Source organism: Sturnus vulgaris, chromosome Z, assembly GCF_052056855.1.
Source record: "Sturnus vulgaris isolate bStuVul1 chromosome Z, bStuVul1.hap1, whole genome shotgun sequence".
NCBI lineage: Eukaryota > Metazoa > Chordata > Aves > Passeriformes > Sturnidae > Sturnus > Sturnus vulgaris.
The window spans coordinates 63,209,782-63,234,456 of NC_142283.1; the positions used below are offsets into that span (position 1 = coordinate 63,209,782).

The window sequence follows — 24,675 nt, forward strand, 5'->3', positions numbered from 1 at the left end:
GGCGGCGCGGCTGCCCCAGCCGCTCCCACACTCGGGCGAGGGGTGGCGCGGCAGGAGCTGTCCAACTTTTCAGCACAGTTTCCTCGCCGCTGCCCGCAGGAAGGCGGCAGCCGCCGCCCCTGCCCGCCCGCCCGGCGCGGCCCGACCGCCGGCAGCATGGAGGCAGAGAGCGGCAGCGGCTTGTCCGCGATGCCCGGCGGCAGCGGCAGCGACGGCGGCAGCGACGGTAGCGGGGGTCTCAAAGCCCCCAAGCATCTGTGGCGGCAAGACCAGCACTACCCACCGCAGCTGCGGCAGCACCAGTTCCTCCAGCACCAGCAGCACCCCGGGCAGCCGCCGCCGTCTCCAGTTTCGCGGGGCCGCTGCCTGGCCGGGGCTCGCGTCAGGCACCGCGGCTACTCCGACACGGAGCGGTACCTCTACTGCCAAGCCATGGACCGCGCCTCCTACGCCGTGGAGACTGGCCACCGGCCCGGCTTGAAAAAATCGCGGATGTCCTGGCCCTCCTCCTTCCAGGGACTCAGACGGTAGGAGAGGGCTTGGCCAAACGCCGCGGCCGCGCGTGTGGGGGGTGCGGCGGAGGGGCGCCGTGAGGGGGGCCGCGGGGACGGGATTCAGCTGAGGGGTGGGCACCGCGGGACCCCCGTCCGGCCCGCCGCCCTTCCTCCTGCGGCAAGGATAAGGAAGGGGCACGCCGCGGTTGCGGAAGCTCCTTAAAGGGAGGTGGGCTCGGGCTGCGCTGCCGTGCCGGGGACCCCGGGCTGGGACGCTGCAAGGAATCCCCCGGTCAGGGCTCGCCTGAAGCGGGCGTGACCGGGGCACAGGCGGCGCCGCCTCGTCCCGTCCACGCCTGTCTGTGGGTGGAAAAGCGGCCGCGAAACACGTGGGTGGGAGCGGGACGGCGTCTGTGCCAGCTCGGAGCCGGGAGCGGGGCGGGGAGCGGGGCCGCGCTTCCCCTGCGCCCGGCGCCGCTCCGCTGCCTCCCCGGCTGCCCCTCCTCGCTCCGGCTGCCCGCGCTCCCGGGAGCCTTCAGCGCTGCTGCCGAGCGGGAAGGACGCAATTCGTGTGATGTTCTCACAAAGTTGAAATAATGAGAGCTCTGAAGGGGGGTGGGAGACAGCCTGGCAAATCCAGGGTTAGGGTCCAGTTAGTTTGAATGGGCTTAGTTGAGAAAATAGGCTAATGGTTTCTTAGCCAGAGGGAGGACTCCGTCATCTACTAGTCTATTGTTCCCCTTTAAATGAGCTGTGGGTTTATTTTTCAGTGTGTAGCTTACCAATGCCTATTTTACCCTTGATGGCTGTAATAGGCGTATGTTTTAAAATCAAATTCTCTGTCAAAATCAGAAAGATATTGTATCTGAAGAATCCATTTATTATTCAGACTTCATTTTTAGTAGCTGGAACCACTTCCTTTCATGAGAAAAACACGCTTGCACTTGAATTTTAAGCAGACATTGTGAATAAAGGATTTATGGAGAGAATGGTGGGCAGAGGGACAATACTTGATACTGAGGTACTATATAGATTTTTGATTTCCTGGATAATCAGATTTTTATAGCGTGGTATGCTTGATGAATAAATAATAGAATCCTTTCTGAACGAAGATTGCTTTGTGTGTTTCTGTGGTGCACACCGCATTCTTTATTATGGAGCCTTGGCCATAAATCTGAAAAAGACATGCTTGAATATTCTCTGGCAGTGTTAGCTCTATTTCTACCTAACAGTAACTTCATTTCCACTTCATATATAATTAAGAAAAAAAAAATAAATTCAGCAATTGTAACTTAGAACTGTATTTTCAAATAAGTTATCTTTAAATATGTCTTTTAATATCTTTGGTTTTCACACAGTTCTGTTGCTACACATTTGTATCACTTCTCTGAACTCATGCTTGTCTGAAGTTAATTATGTTAAATTTTTCAGCATGTAAGATTTGAGAAAAAAACAATGAGCTTCAAAAATTAACAAATGTTCAATTCAAAGTTTTTTTCAATACATTCTTGTTTCTTTTATATAAAAATCTTTTAGGAGTGGAGTATTTTTGACTTTCAGGTACTAAGTGCTGAATTTCTGTTTTCTAATTGCAAAAAAGTTTAATTTTTATAAATCATAATGATTGGCTTGAATATATTCAGCATTATTCCTTAGGTAATTAGTTATTGAGGGGCTACTAAGTCAAGGTGGAAAGGGAGAGTACACATACTATGTCTTTTATTAGGATTTCAGGGCCATTTTAAATTACAATTCGTATGACACCTAGTTAAATAGGAATTAAAAATTCAATATGAAAAGTATATATTTTTTAAACCTTCATTCTATTTATTAGCACAAAAACATTGTTTTGACAAGACAGACTGCTTAACTGAGGTCAATGGATTTAATTTTAATTTTATGGGATTAGAATAAAGATATGCTTCAGATATGCTTCCCTTTTGGAAGTAGTAAAGCAAAGCGAAGTAGTTGAATATAATAAAATTACTTTCTTAGAATGAAGTCTCACAGTAAAACATCTTGAATGAAGCAAACAACTATGTTATGGAAACACAAAACAAACTGTAACAAATTGCTTTATATTCAAGAAGTATCAGAAAAAGAATGTTCTTTCCAGGACACTAATTTCAAAGTTTCATTCAATTGCTTTTTTTCCCCCCCTTTTTTGCATAAAAAGCACAGTAAAATATTTTCTTACCATTCTTGTAAAAGCAGTGACTTACAGAAACCCGCACATTTTTATGAAAGACACCTGTCCTTTTAGAAGTATTCCACTTTTCATATTTTGACTTTTTAATATTTCTCCTTGTTTAAACTGTCTTTAAAAGAGCAGTTCTGAATGGATTCCTATGGATTTATTATGGTGTAAAGTGACAGGCTTGTATTTGAGAAGACCTCAAATTAGTCTGAATATAATGTATAAAACTATCTAGAACTCGGTAAAGTCATATATAAAAGTATGGAAAAGTATCAGTAGATAGGGGTAATATTGTACACTGATGTCTCAATGTGAAAAAATAAAATCTATATAATTGTTTTTCCAGAATTTATTTTATTTTACTCTAAACATATCACAATTCTGAAAATCTCGATGAAAATTATCAATGACACTTAATAATCCAATTATACATCTTCGAAGTATTTTCTCTTTCAAGTTTAGTAGCGAACTTAAAAACATCTAACAGTTACATTTTTCCAAAAAATGAGGAGAAATTGCCTATGTTAAAATTTGAGTCAGAACTGACTAGTACATCTTTGTTATTCAAACTGTAGAGAATTAACATTTAAAAGGCAAAATCAACTAGTAAAGATTCTGAACTGAGTTAGTTAAAAAGCCTATGTGCTTGTAGTTTGTGCTATTAAGTACTGCTTATAATCTTTCTAATGCTTTCTCTGTCTCTTCATGACCATTGCTAACTTTGCACTCAACTTACTTAGAACAGTACCGTAGTTCCTTCAAGGAATACAGTAGCATTTCATTACACAGCAGAATATATCAGGATCATCGACTAATGTATTTTGCTTAAAAGTCAAGATTATTCCTGCATTTTTCAATGTGAAGGTAAGTGCTTTGAATTCATATACAGAAAAGCTGTACAAAAAACCAGGATAGTCAAGAAGATGACTGACAATATCAGTGATCTGGGGGTTTTTGCCAGTTGTTTGTTGTGTGGTCTTGTGCAAGTCATTTAATCTCTCTCTGACAATGTTTTCTCATATGTAAAAGAAATAAAGAAACGGGATAATTACAGGTTCATGCTAAAGTGAATTTTTAGATCACAGAATAAAAGGTACTATGTAATAATGAATAGTAGTAGTGGAATTGGGAAATGAATACTTCAACTCAAATAATTTTCCAGTCAATAATACAAGATATTCTGTATAACGAATAAAGCTGTTCTGATTATCTTAAAAAATATCAGGTACCTCTTCACACATAAGTAGCACTATTACATGGTCTATATACACAAGTTGGTTATTTAAAAAAAAAACTTAGAATTTTTAAAGGCTTTTAGTTATATATCAATTAAATAATCTTACCATATTATCTTTATATGTTCAATTTCTCACTACCAGAATTTCAGACTGGAAAAATTAGAGAACAAACACCATCAGGCCCAATTCCACTAGTCGTGGAATTTCCCAGGATGTTGTATCCTTAAAATAAATCTTGGTCTCTTAGTTTCTTTTTGTCAGGTTTCCCAGACAATTATTATTTTACAATAGATCTTCTTTAAATTTTATCTCAAGTGCTATTTTGGTCTAGGCTTTTTCACAAAAACAATTTCTCATCAGTGTTTAAATGTAAACATCTGCACAATGGTGAGGCAACTTTAGATTTAACAAGCCAGTAATCCTTGTGTTCCCTGTTGCTGTCTGTTTAAAAAACTATTTTCATAAGTGACCATTAAAATTAGTTGCTGTCAAAAAAATCTATTTGCCCTGTTTCCATTTCATGTATGGGATCTGGTCTGACCAAGTAGCATTCATTACTGCATTGCTTACATATGAAGATTGCTCTAAAGTATGGCTATTTTTCTTGAAGTGTCAATCTTGTCCTTTTACCACTCAGTAATAGTTAATAAACCAAAATAACACTAAAAATTGAAAGCTGTATAGTATTTCAGCTGCCCAGAGGCTTTATTCTCTATTAGGAGAAGAAAGGAGATTTATGCATTAGTTTCTTGACTTTCTGAAGTCCGGGATATTGTATACTACTCTAATAATTTAGATAGATAAACTCTTTGACTTTATAGTTGTGTATAGAGCCTCTGGAAAAATAATGGAGTCTTTGCGAATCTGTTCGGTTCTCCAATAAAATGCATACCTCTTTCCATCCTAAGCCCCATTCCTTCCTCCTACTTGGTTTGGAAAGCTTCTCCTGATCTATTATGTCTTAGCTACTTCCACACAAACAAAGGAAAATGAAGAAGAGTGTTTTCCAACTTAACATTCTCAGAATTCAGTAGCAGTTTCTAATTTAGAATTTTGTTGTTTACTTGCCTGGCAGTGTATTATTGCTTTGTTTACTACTACATAGTACTAGCATCCAAGATGTTAAGATAATTGGCATATGGTAGCACTTCCTCAAAGACACAAATAAATTTTACAGCTCAGTAAACATTGTTGAATTACTGTTCTTTGTAATTGTCCATAGAGATAAATGAAATAAGAAACTTCTACTGTCAATATTTTAAATAAGTGATTATTGAGGGTGTTATTTTTGTTTTGTGAAAGGCTTGCATTTTCTGATTGTTAGAGTTGTGTGATCTGAACTATATGAGTAGCATTAATTTTCACGCTGTTGGAACTTGTAAAAATATGAGCTTTTAAAATTCACATATTCAAATATATTTTAATATTAATGTTGCTGAGAATGAATGGTTCAGATTTCTTAATTTAATGAGTATACACCTGATAATTTAACAGGACAATCTCTTCATAATCAAACAGTGAATAATCAGGATGTAAACACTTTTTCTAAAGATGAAGTCATATGAAGTTCTACCTTAAAATTAACATAACTGTTTAATGTATCTCTATATTTTAAATAGGTTTTAATCTACAGTATTATTTGAGTATTAGTGAAGATGTCCATTGAACACACAAACTCATGGTGTCAGGTCAGTGGTGCTCAGCTGATGCTCTAAACTTGTGGAGACACCAGGTGTGTAGCTGAAGAGTAATTTAGATGGAAATTTTGTGTAAAACATTAAAAGAACCTTAGTAGGTTTAAAAGTAATCTTGAACAGAGTTAAATGATTTTAACTACATTGTAGTCTTCCTTTCGAGAAGACTTTGGAGCTAGCAGGAAAATATATGAGATTCATGTTAAAATTATGAATGTGAGAGGAAGTTGGGCACATACAGGGGAACAAGGCAATACCATTTGACTGTTAAGTAGTTTGCCTCAATGGACAAATTCCAAGAATGAATTTTTTTGCTACTGGAAGGCAAAGGTTTCATGAAAAAGGGTGTTGGATAAACACCACTCTATATCAGTTGATAGGGTGATTTGAAAGTAGGTTGGTCCTTGCCAATGTGAAGAATGTCAATGTTCCTTTGCTATAGTCAGTATGAAGTATTTGTCACATCTAGAAAAGATGAGCTTTGAGCTTTTCTTTGTGAATAAGAATACAGGTTATTTCTTAGAACAAGCGGTGTTTTTTGGAAATAGAGTGGATCTGCCATTTCAGAATGAAATCCAAAGCTCTTCTGGTAATCCAAAAAAACTAGATTCAGTAATCAGAAATTAGATTTAGTAATGCATGGTTAGTTTGCATATTTAAATGTGGCAAGGTGACAATAACATTTGCTAAGAGGAATAAAAATGTATAGATACGATTTTACATTCTGTTAATATTTATTTTGATCCTGTTACCTGCATCTCTTCCTTGATGCTTAAAGGCCTGAAGTTATATATAGCAAGGGTTACAGAAAGGGAGCAATAACTGTCAGTTATTAGTAGCTATTGTTGTTTATTCCCCAAATTCTTTTCACAGGTATCTGTCCTGTCTCCCGTGTGTTCCCAATGACTTAGTATGTCCTGCTGTGGAAATATCAGACTAACCCTTTAGCTTAGTAATTTGGCTGCCATTGTGCATATGTGCCTGGCTGCCTAACAGTTATTTTAAATAAGTCTGTGTTACACTGTTACATTACAGTATTTGTGCCAAAGTTGTAAAGTATCTTTTAGACCAGTAAAGAATAACCACATACTGATGATGAATTACACAAATCCACCTGCTGAGTTAAGTACATGCAAAAAAATATGAAAGGGCCAAAGAGAAAATATGGATATATAACACTACATAATCATGGAATCATGGAAAGGACCTCTGTAAGTCACTTGGTACAAGCATTGCTCAAAGAAGATCTATTGAGAACAGATTTCCCAGTGCGGTGTTTAGTTCAGTTCAGTTATTGAACATTCCCAGGAAAAGAGGTTCTACAGTCTCTCTGGACAAACTGCTGCAGGATTGGACCACTACATGGCAGAACACTACCAATATCTAGTCAGAATTTGCTATGTTCTGACTTGGGTCCTTTGCTTCACATCATATCATTGTGCACTTCCAAGAGACTCACTCCATCTTCCTTATATCCATTCTCTGATCAGGGAGGTAGCATAGTTCCCTTGGTGCAGTCTCACAAATGTGTAATAGGAATTTCACAGCTTTACTGGGAAGTCTAGTGCTCGTAGTGTTGTTTTCAAGTGCCATATATTACATATGTAATTCTAGGAATGACTGATTCCTTTGGTAGATTAGTTTGCATAGACTATCCCCTGACTCTCCTTGTCTGGGATCTTTAGCATCTTTTCTCTCTGATTTCAGAGAGAGATTTCTGCTGCAAGAATACCCAGGAGGAATAAAGACAGGAAAATACCATCGTGATTTCCAGTCAAATTGTTGAGGACTTTAATATCTCTCTGAGATGTTGTTAATATTTCCACCCTTGCCCCTCCTGGCTTGGCCAGGATGATCTAAGGCCATATACAGCTCCAGACAGAAAAAGAAAGCATGATGGGAATGATTTTGTCTGGGCTATCCATCCACTCTTGTAATTCCAGAAATTAAAATAATGCAAACCAAACTTTATTCAAAAATCCCAGGTCCAATACTTGAACCTGTGCCTCTGACTCCTGAGCTTGACTTTGTTACTTCCCGTATTCTAAGGTTTCAGTTATTACATGACACAATGCCATGAAAATTGGAGACTGCAAAGTGGATCTTGAAACCTCCAATTACTTTCTTTCTTTTTGCTGTTGCCGTTATAACCTCTTCCAAATGATGTTTCAAAAGTTGGCTTTCCTGGGAAAAAAGTACAGTATAGAAAACTTCTCATAAGCTCATCTCCCTCAAGAGAAGTCTATAGGGCAAAAAAAGTGCAGAAATCTACCATCTTTGAGGACTTGAAAGTCACTAGAAAATTCAAAATATATGTAATAAGAGCTTAGCTTGATTTAGTTATTCCTCCTGAACCAAAGTCATAGAGCACCATTCACACAAAGAAGTAGTAGTGTAAAATGAGTGCTTGGTCATATATGAGGAGGGGTAATAAAAGCCTCCAAACATCCAAGAGTCATTTGGATGTGTGTTTGAACGCACACATGCAAAGACAACCAAAACCCATTCAGTCAAAGAGAATTAAGTCCAACAGTGTAAATTTAAAGGGGTTAAATTAATAATAAGTTTATATTAAATACAGAGCTCATGAGGCAAAGGTAAATTTTCCACTCTTCTAGGACATGTTGTAACAGAGGGATGAAAATCTTATGTCTGATCTGGAACTGAGAAACCATTGGATTATCATTACTGAGTTATAACTATGGTTTTTCAGACCTGTATTTTGGCATGTGGTCACATTTGTGCTTGTTTACATCAGGTCACCATAAAAAGTAATAAGAGTCAGAGCAGCTGCCATTCAAATAACCTTTACTGTTTTGGAAAGATAATTAGTTGTTTATCTTTGTTTTCAATTATTACCTCTACACTCATAATTTTAGGTTAAACTCATAAACTTCCATTTTTTGTTTTTAAATTATTTTTTCTCTCCACTTAGGAAATAAAATATCAAGTATTTCAAGGCAAAGTTAGGTTCACAAGAAAGAGTGAAGGGACTTTTTATAGAAGTGAAAAGACATGCTACTAGTGACAGAGTGTATGGAAGGAAGATAAACATTCTGTTGAACAGTTTTACTCACTGATATAATATCAAATAAAAACCACCACAGGTTTGAGGTGCTTTTTTCTGGATGCACTTGTGGGTGCTCTTTCTCTCCCTCTCTCTCTCTGTCTCTCTCAAACACTTGAGAGAACATCAAATAAAACATTCGTAATGCCCTATCCAATGGCAGGATAATGATATAAAGGGCAGCTGGATGTACATTTGTGCTCCAGGAACTGATGTTCATTTAATTTCCCTCTTTCTACTTACAAAACTTAGATTATCAGCAAATCCATTTCTCTGTGCAGCAATGTTCTAGGAATTTTTAGGCATAATCTGTGCTTGGCTGAGAATAAAAACAGTTTACAGTTAAGATAGGTATTTTGATATATCTACATTGTTTATAGGGTTTCCTATATATGAGCAGAAAAATGCCTCCGGGCTATTTAACTTTACAAAAATTTCACTGAAGATCTATTTTTATTTTCATCGGTAAGCAAGGAATACTGAATAGCATAAAATACAAATTACTCAGGTTATTACCTGAATTTCTGTTTTCCTTTAGTGTGACTTATAAAAATGCTAAAGAAACTGATAGCATTTACCACTAGGAACACTCTGAGGACACTACGAAACAAAGATATTGGAAGAGAGAAATAGAAATTGTTTTGAGGAAACAGAGCCTACCACTAAATCTTCACTAAAACTGTCTGGCAAGTTTCACCATTTTTTGGCCAGTGTTCTCACTAGCTTCTGTCAATATATCTCTGCAGTAATTTGTTGTCATTCCTTAAGAAGTAAATAAATTTACAGTCATGCTTAATGACTGTAACTAACAGTTATTATCAGTAACAGGAAGGCCGTTCAGCTGGAAAATATAAATTTTCCTAGCATAGGCAACAGAGCAGTTTACGTGTATGGCAGGAGATTGTTCTGAGCAATGCAGTTTTCCTCCCACCTTATACTACCAGAAACTCTACATATCATTAGGAAAGTACAAATAAGATAGCTTCCTATGTTGATCTCCTGAAGACTATCAGATTTCCTTGAATTAAGGAGGATTTTCTATTAGCATTGTATTTTTCTTTTGGAAAGTTAATACAATATTTCAAAGTAACTTTCTGTTAAAGGCATAGCAGACCTTTTACACAGAAGTTTTAAAACTGGATGGCAAAAATATCCATTTATTGGCTTAGAATCCTAAAAATGAGAGAGATTTCACAGCTGGAAGAGAGCTCATAGCAGAATAATTTATACCTGTTGCAGATATTTTCTTTCTTGCTTGCTTTCTTGCTTTCTGGCTTTCTTGCTTTCTTGCTTTCTTTCCTTCTTGCTTTCTTGCTTTCTTTCTTGCTTTCTTTCCTTTCTTTCTTTCATTTCTTTCTTTCTTACTCTCCTCTTTCTCTCTCTTTCTTATTCCCGTATTTTCATGGTCTAGTTCCTTTCTTCTACACTCTTTCAATTTTTAATCCATACCTTTCATTATATAACGTGTCCAAAACTGTTCCAAGCCTTCAGCGCTGTGCTGGATATGCATAAAGAAGCATGTATAAAGTGTCCTGCAAGATATGCCTCTGTATGTTTATCCTATTTTGATGACTGATTTTTTTCCCAACGGCGTGAATGCAGTCTATCATAAATGTCTTTTAATGCACAGTAATCTGAAATGCTCTTCAATAAAACTGCTACCTAAAGCTGAAGTTCCACAGTTTCCACCAGTTGTGTGTTCTTGCAAATCCCCAAGTAGATATCCCCAAGTCCTTGGAGCTCATGAAGCATGAAAAACTACTATAATCAAAACAGCTTTATCTACATCAAGTAACATGCTATATAGTGTTTGTAGGATGCCCTATTAGATTGCTAAAACTTTTGATGCAACATTTAGTAGTCTTGACTTGATAGTCCCGTTGAAATAACAGGCAAACATTGATGCTATAGTAGTAGAAGTGTTAGTGTATATAAATGCATGGTAGTATAAAAATAAAACATAGTTTTTGGTTGGGTTTTTTTATTGAGAAATGCATACTTGAAGGAAACAAACCAAGGAAGTAACTTGAAGTGCCTCTTTGCTTGGGGTGAAATATAAAACAAATAATTAAATTATTCATTGTGAAATTCTTATGTCTATTAGATAATGCAGCAATATAGCATAATCCAATGGATGGAAAAAACTGACTAATCCTTACATGGATCACACTTAGAAGCAAAATTATATCAGCAAAATTTCAACTGTAAAAGTCTATACACTTGTCCAGAATGTACATTACATCATTTTAGACCTATTTAACTTTTAATGAGAAGAAATGTGGTTGAAAAATTAATGACTGGATCAAGAAAGATGAAAATGATCAGATATGGCAAATATTTTTTTATTGCTTTAGAAAACCTTGGTGCCCAGAATGCAAATTAAAGTAGTTGATTCTATGTAAAGAACCCATCTTTTGTTAAATTTATAGCTGCTCTTAGTAAGAGTAAGGAAACTTGATGTGTAATTTGAAGCACAGGTCAGAGAAAAAAAAAAAACTTAGTTTGGGATAGTGGTAACAAAACTGAAAGAACTAGGAAATTAACCTGGTACAGAAAATTAGAGGAATGAGCAGATTGAAACATACATGTAGTTTTCGTCCTCCAAATATATGATATTAAAAAATTTTTACTGGTGCATATATTGGATATTAGCTGAAAAATTACACTTAAGTAGATGTCAATTTATTTCAAATTACAGAACATAATCACCTAAATTCTTACTTTATATACTTTGCATTAAGTTTTAGGTAATGTATTGTTGCCATGTGCCAGATAGTGAAAAAGAAACACTTCTACTTCCATGTCTACTTCTCCTTCCAAGAGCCATGTGTAATAAACTATTTGAAGTCCGAATTTCAGTAAACTTTTTTCCTTTAGACTTTTCAACAGGGAGGTGATAACACCAAGAGGTCCCAGAGCATTGCTGTCTTTACATGTTTATTTCTAAGGAAAAAACTGCTCCTGTTAGAACTAAAAGACTTGGATTAATATGAGCCTTAACATTGCAAAGCCAACTTTATCACTTGTTTGCCCTTCTCACAAAAAAACCCCCCCAAACAACGGGGGCTCAAAAGAGAGTTATGCAATATACAATTCAAATGGTTCTAACACCTTTTATCTGTATAGTTTTATTCAGGTAAGAAATGTAAGCTTTTTCAAGATGCTGCTCTGTAACAGCAGGCTTTACAGCCATTAGGAATGTGATATGATAGACTGGACATGTTTTAAATGCAGGGTATCAAGTAACAATTCTAGTATCCATTTAGCCCCATTCTTACTCTAGCTCAAATGTGCTGACGTGTGAATTTTAATTTAATTTATTAAATTATTTAAATTTATGTCTAGATTTTTGATTCTCCAGTTTTACCCTAATTTGCTGCTCAGAAAAAAAATAGATGGAAAAAAATCCTGCAATCCCACAACCTTAAATTAAAATAATCAATGAAGATTCATAATGAATATCTCAATATGAGCTTCATGTTTTGAAGAGTGGAGTGTATTAAAACCTTAGCAAGCGATTATTTAAAATGCCCTGGAATAGCTTGTTTGCCAAAATAAAATTAAAGTGAATGATGACTTCTAGAGTAGAGCATCCCATTTTCAGTAGAAAAATTAATAAAGATGCCAAGATATCCTATGTTTTCTGCTGGTTTCATAAGTGCAAAGAGTTCAGTACAACAGACCTAAGTTCTTCAGTATCTGATCCCCACTTTTGTAGTTTCTTGCCTGTTAGAAAGGATATATGTCCAGCTGATCAACTCTTACCCCATATGTGAAAACTCTGTAAAAATAGCGAATATGTTTGTGAATATGTATGCCTCAACATGAAAAGATATGCCTAAAGACAGACTGTGGTACTGTTAACGTTCTGTTTTCAAAGTTCTTAGCATTATATATGTGTAAAATTGCATGTCTTGAGCAGAAATTAAAACATACAAAACTGACTGATATTGAGTATTTTGGAAATGTTGAATTCGGCTTTCCTAGCTTTTATACTAGGTAATAATGATGATTAACCAATTGTGTATTAAACATATACCTGTTTCCTTGCTTCTAGGAAATTACATTGTTCTAGGACTTACATAGCTATTTTAGTTTATGACATGGAACATATTAACATTAAGGATGTTAACAGAGATTAAAAATAAGTTACTTTCAAAATACTTAATTTTCCAGCTGGATTTTTCAGCTTTAATTTCACTTGTGATTATCTCATCCTCAACATACTTAATGTCTCTTTTTGTCATTTATATATTATTAAATTGGTTCACCCTATTTAATTTAATTTTATTTAATTTTATGTATTTTAAAGAAGATAATTTAATTTCTATAATGCTGTCCTAAACTTTTGAAAGTGTTTCTGAAAACTGTAGTTAAAATAACTGCTTTCTCAGTAATTCCTAAAATTCACATTAATAAAATCTGCTGCAGTGATTATGTTATTTTGGTGGATTTGAAAGGAGAACTGGATTAAATCCAGAGAATTTTTAGTGTTGCATTTTAATTGTAGATTTGTTTAGATTGGAAAGGCCCTTAAGATTGTTGAGTCCAAATACTAATCCAGCACTGCCAAGTCCAACAGTAAACTATGTTCCCAAGGGCCACATCTACATGTCTTTTAAAAACCTCTAGAGATGGTGATTCAGCCACTTCCCTGGGCAAGTTACAATGCTTGACAGCCGTTTTGGTGAAAAATTATCTCCTAATCTCCAAAAATTTCCTCTTGTCCTCTCACTTGCTACCCAGGAGAAGAGGCCAATACCAACCTGGCCACACCCTTCTTTCATGCAGCTGTGGAGAGTGATAATGTCACCCTGAGTCTCCTTTTCTCCAGGATAAACACCCCCAGCTCCCTCAGCTGCTCCTCACAGCACTGGTGCTCCAGACCCTGCCCCAGCTCCGTTCCCTTCTCTGCACTCACTCCAGCCCCTCAGGGTCTTTCTTGCAGGGAGGGCCCAGAACTGGACACAGCACTCGAGGTGTGGCCTCAGCAGTGCCCAGCACAGGGGGACAATCCCTGCCCTGCTCCTGCTGGCCACACTATTGCTGATCCAGCCCAGGATGCCATTGGCCTTCTTGGCCACCTGGACACACCCTGGCTCACGGTCAGTCACTGTCACCAGCACCCCGAGGTCCTTTTCTGCTGGGCAGCTTTCCAGCTATGCTGCCACAAGCCTGTAGTGCTCTATATGGTGTTTCTGTGACCTAATAGCAGGATCCAGCACTTGGCCTTGTTGAACCTCACAGCATTGGCTTTGTTTCACTGTTCCAGCCTGTCCAGATCCTTCTGCAGAGCCTTCCTGCCGTCTGGCAGATCAATAATCCTGCCCATCCTGCTGTCATCTGCAGAGTGACTAAGGACACGCTCAATCCCCTTTTTCAGATGATCAATAAGGACAATAAACAAGACTGGCCCTGATACTGACCCTTTGGGAGCATCAGTGGTAACTGGCTGCTGGGTATGTTCACCTCCACACTCTGGGCCTGGCCATCCAGACAGTTTTTAACCCAGGAAAGAGTGAGGCATCCAAGTCTTGAACAGCTGGTTTCTCGAGAAGGATACTGTGGGAAATGGTGTCAAAGGCTTTACTGAAGGCCAGGCAGACAACATCCCCAACCTCTCCCGCATCTATTCAGCAGGTCTTCTTTTTGTAGAAGGAGATTATCTTGGTCAAGAAGGACCTGCCTTTCCTGGCCCATGCCAGGAACTCATGCTGGCTGTTCACGACCCCCTTGATTGTCCAATTGCACTTGCTGTTCTCAAGGTGTGCAGCACTTGCTGCACATTCAAGATGATCTGGTCCTTGACTTTCCCTGGACCGAGATCAGTCTGTAGTTCCCTGGGTCCTCTGGGTCCTCCTTCTGACCCTTCTTGTAGAGGGGCATCAGATTTGCCAACATCCAGTCGGCTAGGACTTGCCCAGTTGAGCTGGATGGCAGGTAAATGCTTGAATGTGGCCTGGTGAGCACCTGGCCCCATAGACTTGTGCAGCTCAAAGTGGTGTAGGAGGTGGCTGACCATTTCCTATTGGATTGTGGGGGCTTCATTCAGCTTCCTTTCCATGTCTTCCAGTTTACAGGGTGGGTACCCAAACAACCAAGTCTCACTAATAAAAACTGAGGTAAAGAAGGCATTAAGTGCCTCAGCCTTTTCCTCAACCTTTGTCACCAGTCAAGGCTGGAAGTTCTTCTTGGTCCTCTTCATGTTGCTGATGCATTTTTAGAAACATTTTTTGTTGTCTTTTACTACAGTAGCCAGATTAGGTGCTAGTTGGGCTTTGGCCTTTCTAACTTTCTCTCCGTATAGGCTCATGATGTTGTAGTCCTCTTGAATTGCCTATCCCTTCTCTTGAAGGTCATGAACTGTTTTTCCCCCATTAGTTCCAGAGTTCCAGACAAAGGAGGTAAGATAAACTAGGGTGGATAAAAAATATATTTAGCCTACATAAATTAAGATTTAATGATATTTATATATTCTAAATATGTAATTTATTTGCTATATAGGACATCTATTATAATAAACATATGGTTGAACACCATTTAAATTTGTTTTGATTAATAAAAATGTTACATAGGTGAAAATTAAAATATGTAAGATATATCTTGTGTTTTTTACATTATTAGGTGTTACATTTTGAAACTAGCTCAATTTTTTCTCCGTTTTCTTAGAAAAAATTCCTAATTTCTGGCATCTTCTATGTTGCATGAATTTAATTTTGCATGAATAGAATGTAGCTGGGTATTCCAAGTGATACAAGGCATTCTTTTATTGAGACATGATATTAAATTTTAGAAGCCAGAAAATGTATATTACCTTCAAAACTGACTCACTAAAAGAAAACGGTTATTTATAGCCTCTCTATGTGTTATATTTGTTATTAGGCTACCATTGCCTTAGTTTTGGTAGCTTGAAGCCTCAGATGGAATGATGAGTCATTACAAAAATCAAACTGTCCTGTAATAAGTCAAAGATTCTAGACTTAGGTATATGGAAGGAGATTGCAGATGCAAGGAAAAGATGCATTACTTATGGGAAACTTAGCCTAGATCGGAATAAGAAAAGTGTCACAAGAATATTTCCTTCCATTGATAAACCTTCTTGTCACTTAAAATTGTGGGGACAATCATCTCAGCTGCAGTGTCTTGGAATATTGGATCAGAGCAAGAAATCAGTTTTTAAGTATTTACCTGAAACAATGTAATTGAAAAATATCAGTATATTGATGCTGATGATATATTGATATTGATGATACTGAAAAAGCATCACCCTCTGATTATTCTCAGAATGAAAGCGTTTCTACAGTACTTGCATTGTACAGCTTTTAAATAGTATGAACTTACATTTCTGCTTCCACTGATTTTATAAATGCTTCTGAGTTTTATGAATTTCTGTATGATCTGTGAGCACTTTTGCCTCTTGGGACAAGCAGAAGGGTATCTGAGTGGGAGGAAGGTGGTGGAGTCAGATAAAATCACCTTTTTTTTTCATTACTTAGAAGGAACTTAATGGACCAACCTTTGGGAAAATATTAAAATTTAACACCAGTAAAATTTATGAGTACTGTAAGTGATGCAGATGCTAATTTTAAGTAGCTTTTGTTTCAAAATACTTTGATATTTTTGCTGTTTCAGATGTCAGCCCTTAATTTTGATATTGAAGGATTATTTTCTATTAAATGCTAATAGTAGATATTACCTGTCATCTCAATAGGCTCAATGTATGGCAGGATGCGTTTGCAATTAAATCTACAGTACCTAAGTTGATTCCATGCTGAATTGTTTACTGGTCAAGCTTAATAACTTTAAGTCACTTTCATATAGAATATTATCAATATTTTGCAAATATCAAGGAAAAGCAGTCACTCCAGTGGAGAGTAATGGGTTAGCTCAGCAAATTACTCTCTGGTGGATTTCTCACTAGCTGTAAGAAGAAAACATTTTCAACTTGTTTGAAAACTTGACAAGTGTTAATTGCGAGTTGGTATCCTGAGCTGATTTGGAAGTAGGAGTTTTCACAGAGGAAGATGTAGATAAGGAGGGGATAACTAATGACCAATCTTCAAAGGAGCAGCTTCTATTTGATGCTATAGAAAGTGGGGAAAAACAACAGGAGATTAGATAATTTTCTTTGCAGCAGTGTTCTGTGTGAATAAAGTAGATATAAATTGATAAGAATCTGGATGTTAGTATCTTTGCAGATGAATAGCAAAAGTTGCAGCTGAGATCTGGAAAAAGGATTTTTTGTTTGGGTGTGCACCTATTGCCTTACATAGGACGGTCCTGAACAAGTATCACTTGCAGAATGTATTCATACTCCTAGGCAACTACATTCAGTTTTATTTAGTTTATAGAATCATAGAGTAGCCTGACTTGGAAGGGACCCCAAAGGATCCTTGACTTCAGCTCCTGGTCTTGTGCAGGACACCTCAGGAATCCCATGTGCTTGAGAAGATTGTCCAAACACTTCTAGAACTGTGTCAGGCTGGTGCTGTGACCACTTACCTGGGGAGCCTGTTCAGTGCCCAACCACCTTCTGAGGGAAGAACCTTTTCCTAATATCCAACCTAAACCTCCCCTGACACAACTTCAGGCCATTCTCTTGGATCCTGTCACTGGTTACCATAGTGAAGAGATCAGTGCCTGCCCCTCTGTTTCCCCTCACACGTAATTTGCAGACTGCAATGGGGTCTCCCCTCAATCTCCACTTTTCCAGGCTGAACCATCCTTGCATCATCTAACCTCAACCATATGTGGGGGAGATGTGCATCATATGAATTTATTTTGGGAATTCTATAGGCTCAAAAGCATATGTATTCTCGAGTACTTGGTGTCTTTTATTTCCTATATATTTCTCTAGGTATTTTTGGGTTATAGTATTATATACTACATATTAATTATACATTATATATATATATATATATATATATGTTAAAAATATATAATATATATGATATATGATATATATTATAGTGTATATATAAAACATATAAAAAATATTTATTATATTACATAATCCTATATATAGGAGTCCTGTAGCATTATTTTAGATAAATATGAAATGATACTTATGCTGTTATCCAGATGTAAGTGAAATGTGAAAAGAAGCCCTGAGGGATGTCTCCAAGCATGTCTAGAAATTGTCTAGCAGTAAAAGAGAAACGTAGCTCCAGATATTTTCATAGCATGTTCAGCATTCCAGTGAAACTGTATGTTTATTTTGCCAGGAAGGTCTGTTGTTTCACCAACACGTGGGTGATGATTGTCCTCAAATATCTCACTCAATTGTTTGAGAATGAGACTCCTACACTACTACATTTTATCACGTTATGGCACATCCTCTTATTTTGTCAAACCCATCACTTTTAGACCTTCTTGTCTAACATTAATATCCTAGAAGTCAGAGGAAGTTTGTGAACTTGATTTATCAGGGGTACTTTGAGAAGTACTAGATATTTGTGCAACAATTAAATCTAATTTTTTCTCTGATTCTTTTAATTTTTTTTCTTTTAATTCTGTAATATAAAAAAGGTATTTCCCTACACTTGACTGGGGAAAGAACTTCAAGTAACTCATTTACAGTGAACTGGGATTACAAACCTAGATTTTTCTAGCACACTCTGCAGAGGTTATAGCCTGCAAAGTACTTCAATTATTCATAAAGCCCTCACAAAACTCCCATTTTGAAGATTCAAAAAATACTTGCGCAATGATTGCCAGCTAAAATGGAAGGACATGAAAAATAATATTCTAGTTTTGCGTAGATTAATCTCTACAAAAGTTTCTTTTAGAATTAACACAAAATCATTTCTCACTAGGTAGGTGAGGAGAAGATAGTTGAAAAACTGGAAAAACTGCAGCTCCACATTTTCTGTCAGGTTAGGGTTGAAAACAATTAGATACTGGGAGAGTGGCAATATAAACCTTATATATTAGCTTAATTCCCAGCAATTAGTTAATGCAGTTCTATGCAATGGGTAAATAACAGGCATTTAGGCTTTGGATACCTGATTGTAATTCTATATAGTACTGTTCTTAGAGGCTTTATTCTTCACATAGAGTCTGCTTCACCTTTGGAAATACTGCATTCTTCCAAATGAAAAAATAAAAAAGGTCAGAAATTTGGGCTGTTGGAGTATTTATCCTCATGTGTATGTGTGATTCTGGTGATTTATTGAAAGTATATAAAAAGACCGGCAACAGAGAGGTTGTAAATGTAAGTTAAATGTCTGTACAAACAGCTATTAAGTTAAATATCTGTACAAATAGCTATTCTGTGTTAATATTAAGAGTAATTTCACTGCTTTCATTATCTCTATCTGTATGAAGTCCTCTGTATAGAACATAATGAAAATTGTAAACTTAGTAATAATAGAATAAATATAAAATATCTTGAGACTAAGCAATGTACTTTAATTATAACTGTTACACCTTTATTAAAATGGAGATTATATAAACACGTTAGAAAATATATTAGGAAGAAATTGAAATAAAATAAATCAGAAGCCAATTTATAGAGAATTGGGTTTAACAGACATGATGTTCTACACTTTCAATTTTTAAATAGGAAGTCTAGCAAAACTGTTTTCCTTAAGGATAAATCTCAAGTTCCATATATATAATTTATTTTTGCAGTTGCTGTATAAATAATAGGATTGATAAATATGGTTGTAAAATTAAATTATTGTAAATTGGGGATATATTGGGATTTTCTCTATTCCTGCTTTGATTATTTTGCATACAAAGTGATGAGCAAAAAAGGAAAATCCTTCTTACTTTCTTAACCTGCGGTGGGAATTCCTACAAATAAACTGGAAACTGAATATGGAAACTGAAAACTGGAACATACATCAGATCTATGTTTTAAGTTTCACCTTAGAGACCATAAAAGAGGTCTACCCAGAGAATGGTATCAAACACAAGTTCTGTAAAGCTATCTATTATTCAATGATTATGTATTATTATATGCCAAGTTACCTATTACTCAATTTATATATGGCTCTGCATATAAGAAATGAAACTGTAAGTCCCAGTCTCATTTGAATGTGGTGATGATAATTTGTTCTCAGTTTTTTCCCCCAGTTTCACAAGAAAGACAGAACTCCTTTAAAGATGCAGGCAAATGGACAATTTTGCAATTTGTGAATGTGTTTTGTTTTCTGAGTTACACCTTGTTGTTTGATAGTCAGCTTTGATCACTCTTCACTTCCTTGCTACTTAATGTAGAATCGACCAAAAAACACCACACTTTAGCTATCTGAAGAGCAATCAGAAATGCTCTTAATTAAAGGGTGAAGTCCAAGATGATGGACAGTTTTAAAAAAGAGTTGCCCTTTTCCAAAACCTAAGTATGTTACGATATCCAGTGTGTACACCCTTTTCTTTTTTTTGTCACAAATATGTTTTTTGTAAAATGCTGTGAACTAGTTATGATTGTGTGTTTGCAGGGATATCTACATTTACCCTGTTTTGCTGGTAGTTTTTGCCAAATAATGCCATCATTTCTACTGTGTGGTATTCTATTTAGCACAGAGAGAAAGTGTGCTGTCTGAAGAGTGGAGAGGAAGTAGCTAACCTGGAGTACACCTTTCATTGCTTTGCTTTATATAGAGTCAATTTACCTACCATATTTTTAAATACAATCCCCAAATTCTGCAAATCTCCCGAGGAAAACTTTCTAGGTTTCCAATCACAGAGGAAGACACCTATGGAGGCAGAGGTTACTTCTCTAAGTAGTTAGCTTAAATTCTGCTCTATCACCGTCTGTAAAATGAAAGGCTAGTGAAAGCCCTGTCACTTACATGTTGATCTAGTCATTCCATAGCAGGGTGTAGCAGAAAACTGTGAAATACTCAACAGTGAAATGAGGTACAGCTGTGTTTTTTGCCCAGGCCTTTTATAGTTTTCATAAAAATGTAACTTAGTCTGGTACCTTAGGTACCATCATGTAAGTAAGAGGAAATTTCTAGAATTTAATATTAAGAGTCTATGTAAGAGTGATGATACAATGTATTTGTAATCGTAGAAGTTTATGAATTACTGAATTCTAATATTTTTTACAATAAACTCATATGTGCAGCTCTGTAGAAGACAGCCTATTGCATGACTCATATTTCCTTAAACACTCGGAATCCTGTGTTTCCCTAAAGAAAGGAAAGGTATGCAGAATACTATCTGGTAGAAATGATAACAAAAATTGTAATTTGTAGTTCAGATTAATTAAAAATAATATTTTTGCTGTAGTGCAATTTAGAAATCTCAGTACTCAGAGTGTCACATACTTCAGAATGGACAGCTAAGGTGATGTCGCCCTATACAAAGGATTGAAGAATACTACATTGCAAACCTTTGTTGATGATAAATCTCTTTGAAGAAATTCTCATGTGTGAGTTGTTTCTTTAACGATCTTCTGTGGGATATTCAGCATATCTTGATTGATACTTGATAATATATTTGCCCTCTTTATTTTTCTTTTCACATTTATATATTTAATATTAGTTTTAAATGAGATAATAAATGTGGCTAACAAACTCCTCCCATTTTATTCTTCCCGTTGCTTGAGCTGTTTGACTTCTATCTATATATACTCTGATTTAGTAAATTTAAACTAGTGAAGAATCAGCATAACACCGAGTAAGACCTACCCGACCGACAATGTCAAAAACTAATTTCAGCTAATTTCTGGTAGAGTATCTCCAATGTATAGCTCTTGCAGATAGTTTTAAATTGAGATTAAGAAAACCCTTGAATAGTAACAAAGATGAAACATTATCCGAATTCTACAGGGTGATTTAGAACACAGTAAAATTAAACCCAGGTTTTAAATGATAAAATTCAAGGTCAGATATCAAGAAGTTATGACTACAGGTACATAAAAGGTACTGAAAATCTTTGAGGAAGACAGAGACAGAATTTTAATGAATGGATCTACTTTTTTTCCCATAGTGCCTATATAAAATTTTAATATTTTTTTCACTTAAAGCTGTAATATTTCAGCACTATAATAATGGTAATCTAGTTAGGCCTATGTCATGTTCATCATTGAAGAAACATAATCAAGACACCTTACCAAGAACAAATATTTTTGAATTCAAACTATGTGCTTGGATTATTTTTTATGGAATTGAGGTAGAGATACTGAAATGGTTGAAACAGTGCAATTTACTAATTTTTACTATTCTTCTGATGAAACTTTTGTGGTTTTGGGGCAATACAGCTGGCTGAAAAAAGCTGTGGGTCATTACTATTTTTCTTTGTACAATCAATTTTGCTAAAGTTTTGACTCTAATCTCTGGTGTTCAACCTGCCATTTATTTGACAGGAGCCTGACAGAACAAATTGAAATGATAATTTGTCATTACTATACAGAAGTAGAACCCTCACAGATATATTGTAGCAAAACCACCATCACATTTCCGCAGACTGTGTTTATTGCCATTTAAAACACTTTTATCGTACAAGGTCATGTGCACTACAACATTTCATTTTTTGTTGACAGTAATTATTCTTCTAGCTCAATGAAAAACAAGTTTGTAATGCTTTTAATGAAAATGATTACTTGGAGATACTGCCAAATTTTAGATAACTTTCCACATTATTAAAAAGTATATAAGCTTCAGCTGCCAGGAATAAAAACAGAATAATATTCTCTTACATTAATTTTGTATGTTTCACTTTCTGTTGTTTATTGCCTTTGTACATTTTAATGATACTTTTGCCACAACAGTAGCTTACAGCCTGTGATGTTGACAAGGGCATATATGGGCAGCAGGAATGCCTGCCTTTGTTATTAACATTTTAGAAGTTTAAAGATTGCTGACCCATATTTATATGTGCAAAGTATCTCATCCTTGAATTAAAGTTCACTCTATAATAGAATTTTTTTTTGTACTTGTATATGTCTGTATATTCAAATCATTGTATAGATTTCTATATCTGTTTACTTCTGTAGATCTAAAACTAAAATATTATTTTTGCATTCATATATGCTCATAATTTTAATATAATTATCAGACAGCTTGTGAAGATAATGGCCACAGGTAGTGTAAGACAGGTGGCATATTTTTCAAGAGAAATCTTGTCTGCTCTAGGCATCCAATTGAATTATTTGTTCTCACATCTATTCAGCATTGCCAGACTACCTTGGGAACACTGGGCATAGTAACATGTTGCATATGCAAGCTGAATACCTTTTTCCTCAATACTCTAAAAATATTTCTTATCGTTACTAATTGTCATAAAAAGCCATACTTGTGTAATCATATGTGTAACACAAATTTCCTCTAGGAAACTGTTATTTAATGTCAACTACAAAGTGAATGAAAGAATACAGGAGCTTTTAAAAAAGTGTTTAATCTTGAAAAAAATTAAATATCTCTATACCCTATCTAAAATTATAAATAAAATTATAAAAAAAGACACAAGTACAATTTGCAGTCATAAACAGAAGCATATCCAAACTCAGTATCACACTGTAGGAAAGTGAGCAGCAAGGCAGCATCTGTATCTCCTCCTACTGGCAAATCGATACCATTTTATGCCTTGAGTTTCTGAGTTTAAAGATATTTTAAGTAGCAAGGTACATGGAGTTGCCTTCTTATTTGTGCAGGCCACTCCAAGAAGAAATATGACTGTGGAATGCTCTGTGTCATTTCCTTTCAAGCCAGCAGAGGCTGACTCCAGGAAACAAGAGTTAGCAGTTCTGAAAAAGTAAAAGTAGGCAACAGAGAATACACGTTGAAATTGGATCAGGAAGTATAACAGCGACAGCAGAATGCTGTTACTTCAGAAAGTAATAATTGACACACAATTTAAATCCTTAGAATAGAATATTTAACTGGTAAACTATTTAATTTAATATAACTTTTGATCAATTTCTGAAGTTACAACTACAGGAAACATCCAGTAAAGCTTGTTCTTGATAAAAGAGGATGCAGTCCATCACTTCCCTAGAATATTTGCAGCATAAATAATTTTATGCTTCTCTATACAGAGCTTTGATAATATTTCAATATTTCTTCAAAATGTAATTGTGATTTTAAGATTTAAGTTCTTAATCAACATTTGTTAACACAACTGCTGTACTGTACATAATCAGACTAAACATATTGAGATATTTTTGGTTGCATGATATTTAATATTTTAACCTAAGACCCTTTTCTTTCTAGCTGGAGGTTTGTTTTGGATAATGTTAATTGAAAAAGTTCTATTTAAATTATTTGTTCATTGTTATTCTTCATATCAAAATGGAAAATTTGATTTATAGAAAATATTCCAAGAAAAAACTAAAATCCCAGGCTTCCATAATTGCTAAAAAAGAGTATTGAGGGTTATTTAGAAATATGTAGTTGTTAAAGTTAATCCTCTATCCATGTTTATAAACTTTGTCTTATAAAATTAAATTTCAAGAGAGGGATACCTGTTTAATTACACCTGTAGAATTTCTTGAACGTTATTTCAGGGCAGGTTTAATAAATCTACCTTCCAGCTGCCTCCTTTACTCCAGATGATATAGAATATACTAATTTCTGGTTTTAATTCCGTTGTAAATTAATTGGGATTCTGTGGAGATTGGTGGAATAACTTCAGCTGACACATCTTTCTCGCTTGTTTTACCATGCAAATGATAAGGCTGATTCACAGCAAAAGGTAAAATAACATGGCTTGAGAAGAAAGGAGACCCCGTTTCAAAAAGTGAACATCTTAATCTACAGTCGAGTAACATTCTGACCATCTGAGTTTTGTGTAATTTTTTTCTGCACTTTGTACCAGTACTTTGTTCTGAGGAAAAAATTTATCTGGAGCTAATTTCAGCAGAGAAGAATCCAGCTTCCCACATTATAGCAACTTTAAAATAAATTTGTTCTGAGTATCCATAGCAAATAATATTCTGCTGGAGAGTTGACATCTATTGTTTAATGAAAAGTTCGGTTCTCTACTAGTTAGGTTTTTAAAAAATATTATTTCAATGCAATTATTTTGTCATTTG

At 36.0% G+C, this 24,675-nt stretch overlaps 1 protein-coding gene across 1 annotated transcript in view; it reads left to right on the top strand.

The window, feature by feature from the left end:
- The first annotated feature begins 156 nt into the window (after positions 1-156).
- Positions 157-24,675, top strand: part of PDE4D (phosphodiesterase 4D) — a 354,587-nt gene continuing 330,068 nt past the window's right edge. The window contains exon 1 of the mRNA XM_088157223.1: positions 157-527. Within this exon, the coding sequence (XP_088013349.1) occupies positions 157-527 (371 nt within the window). The remainder of the gene's footprint in view (positions 528-24,675) is intronic.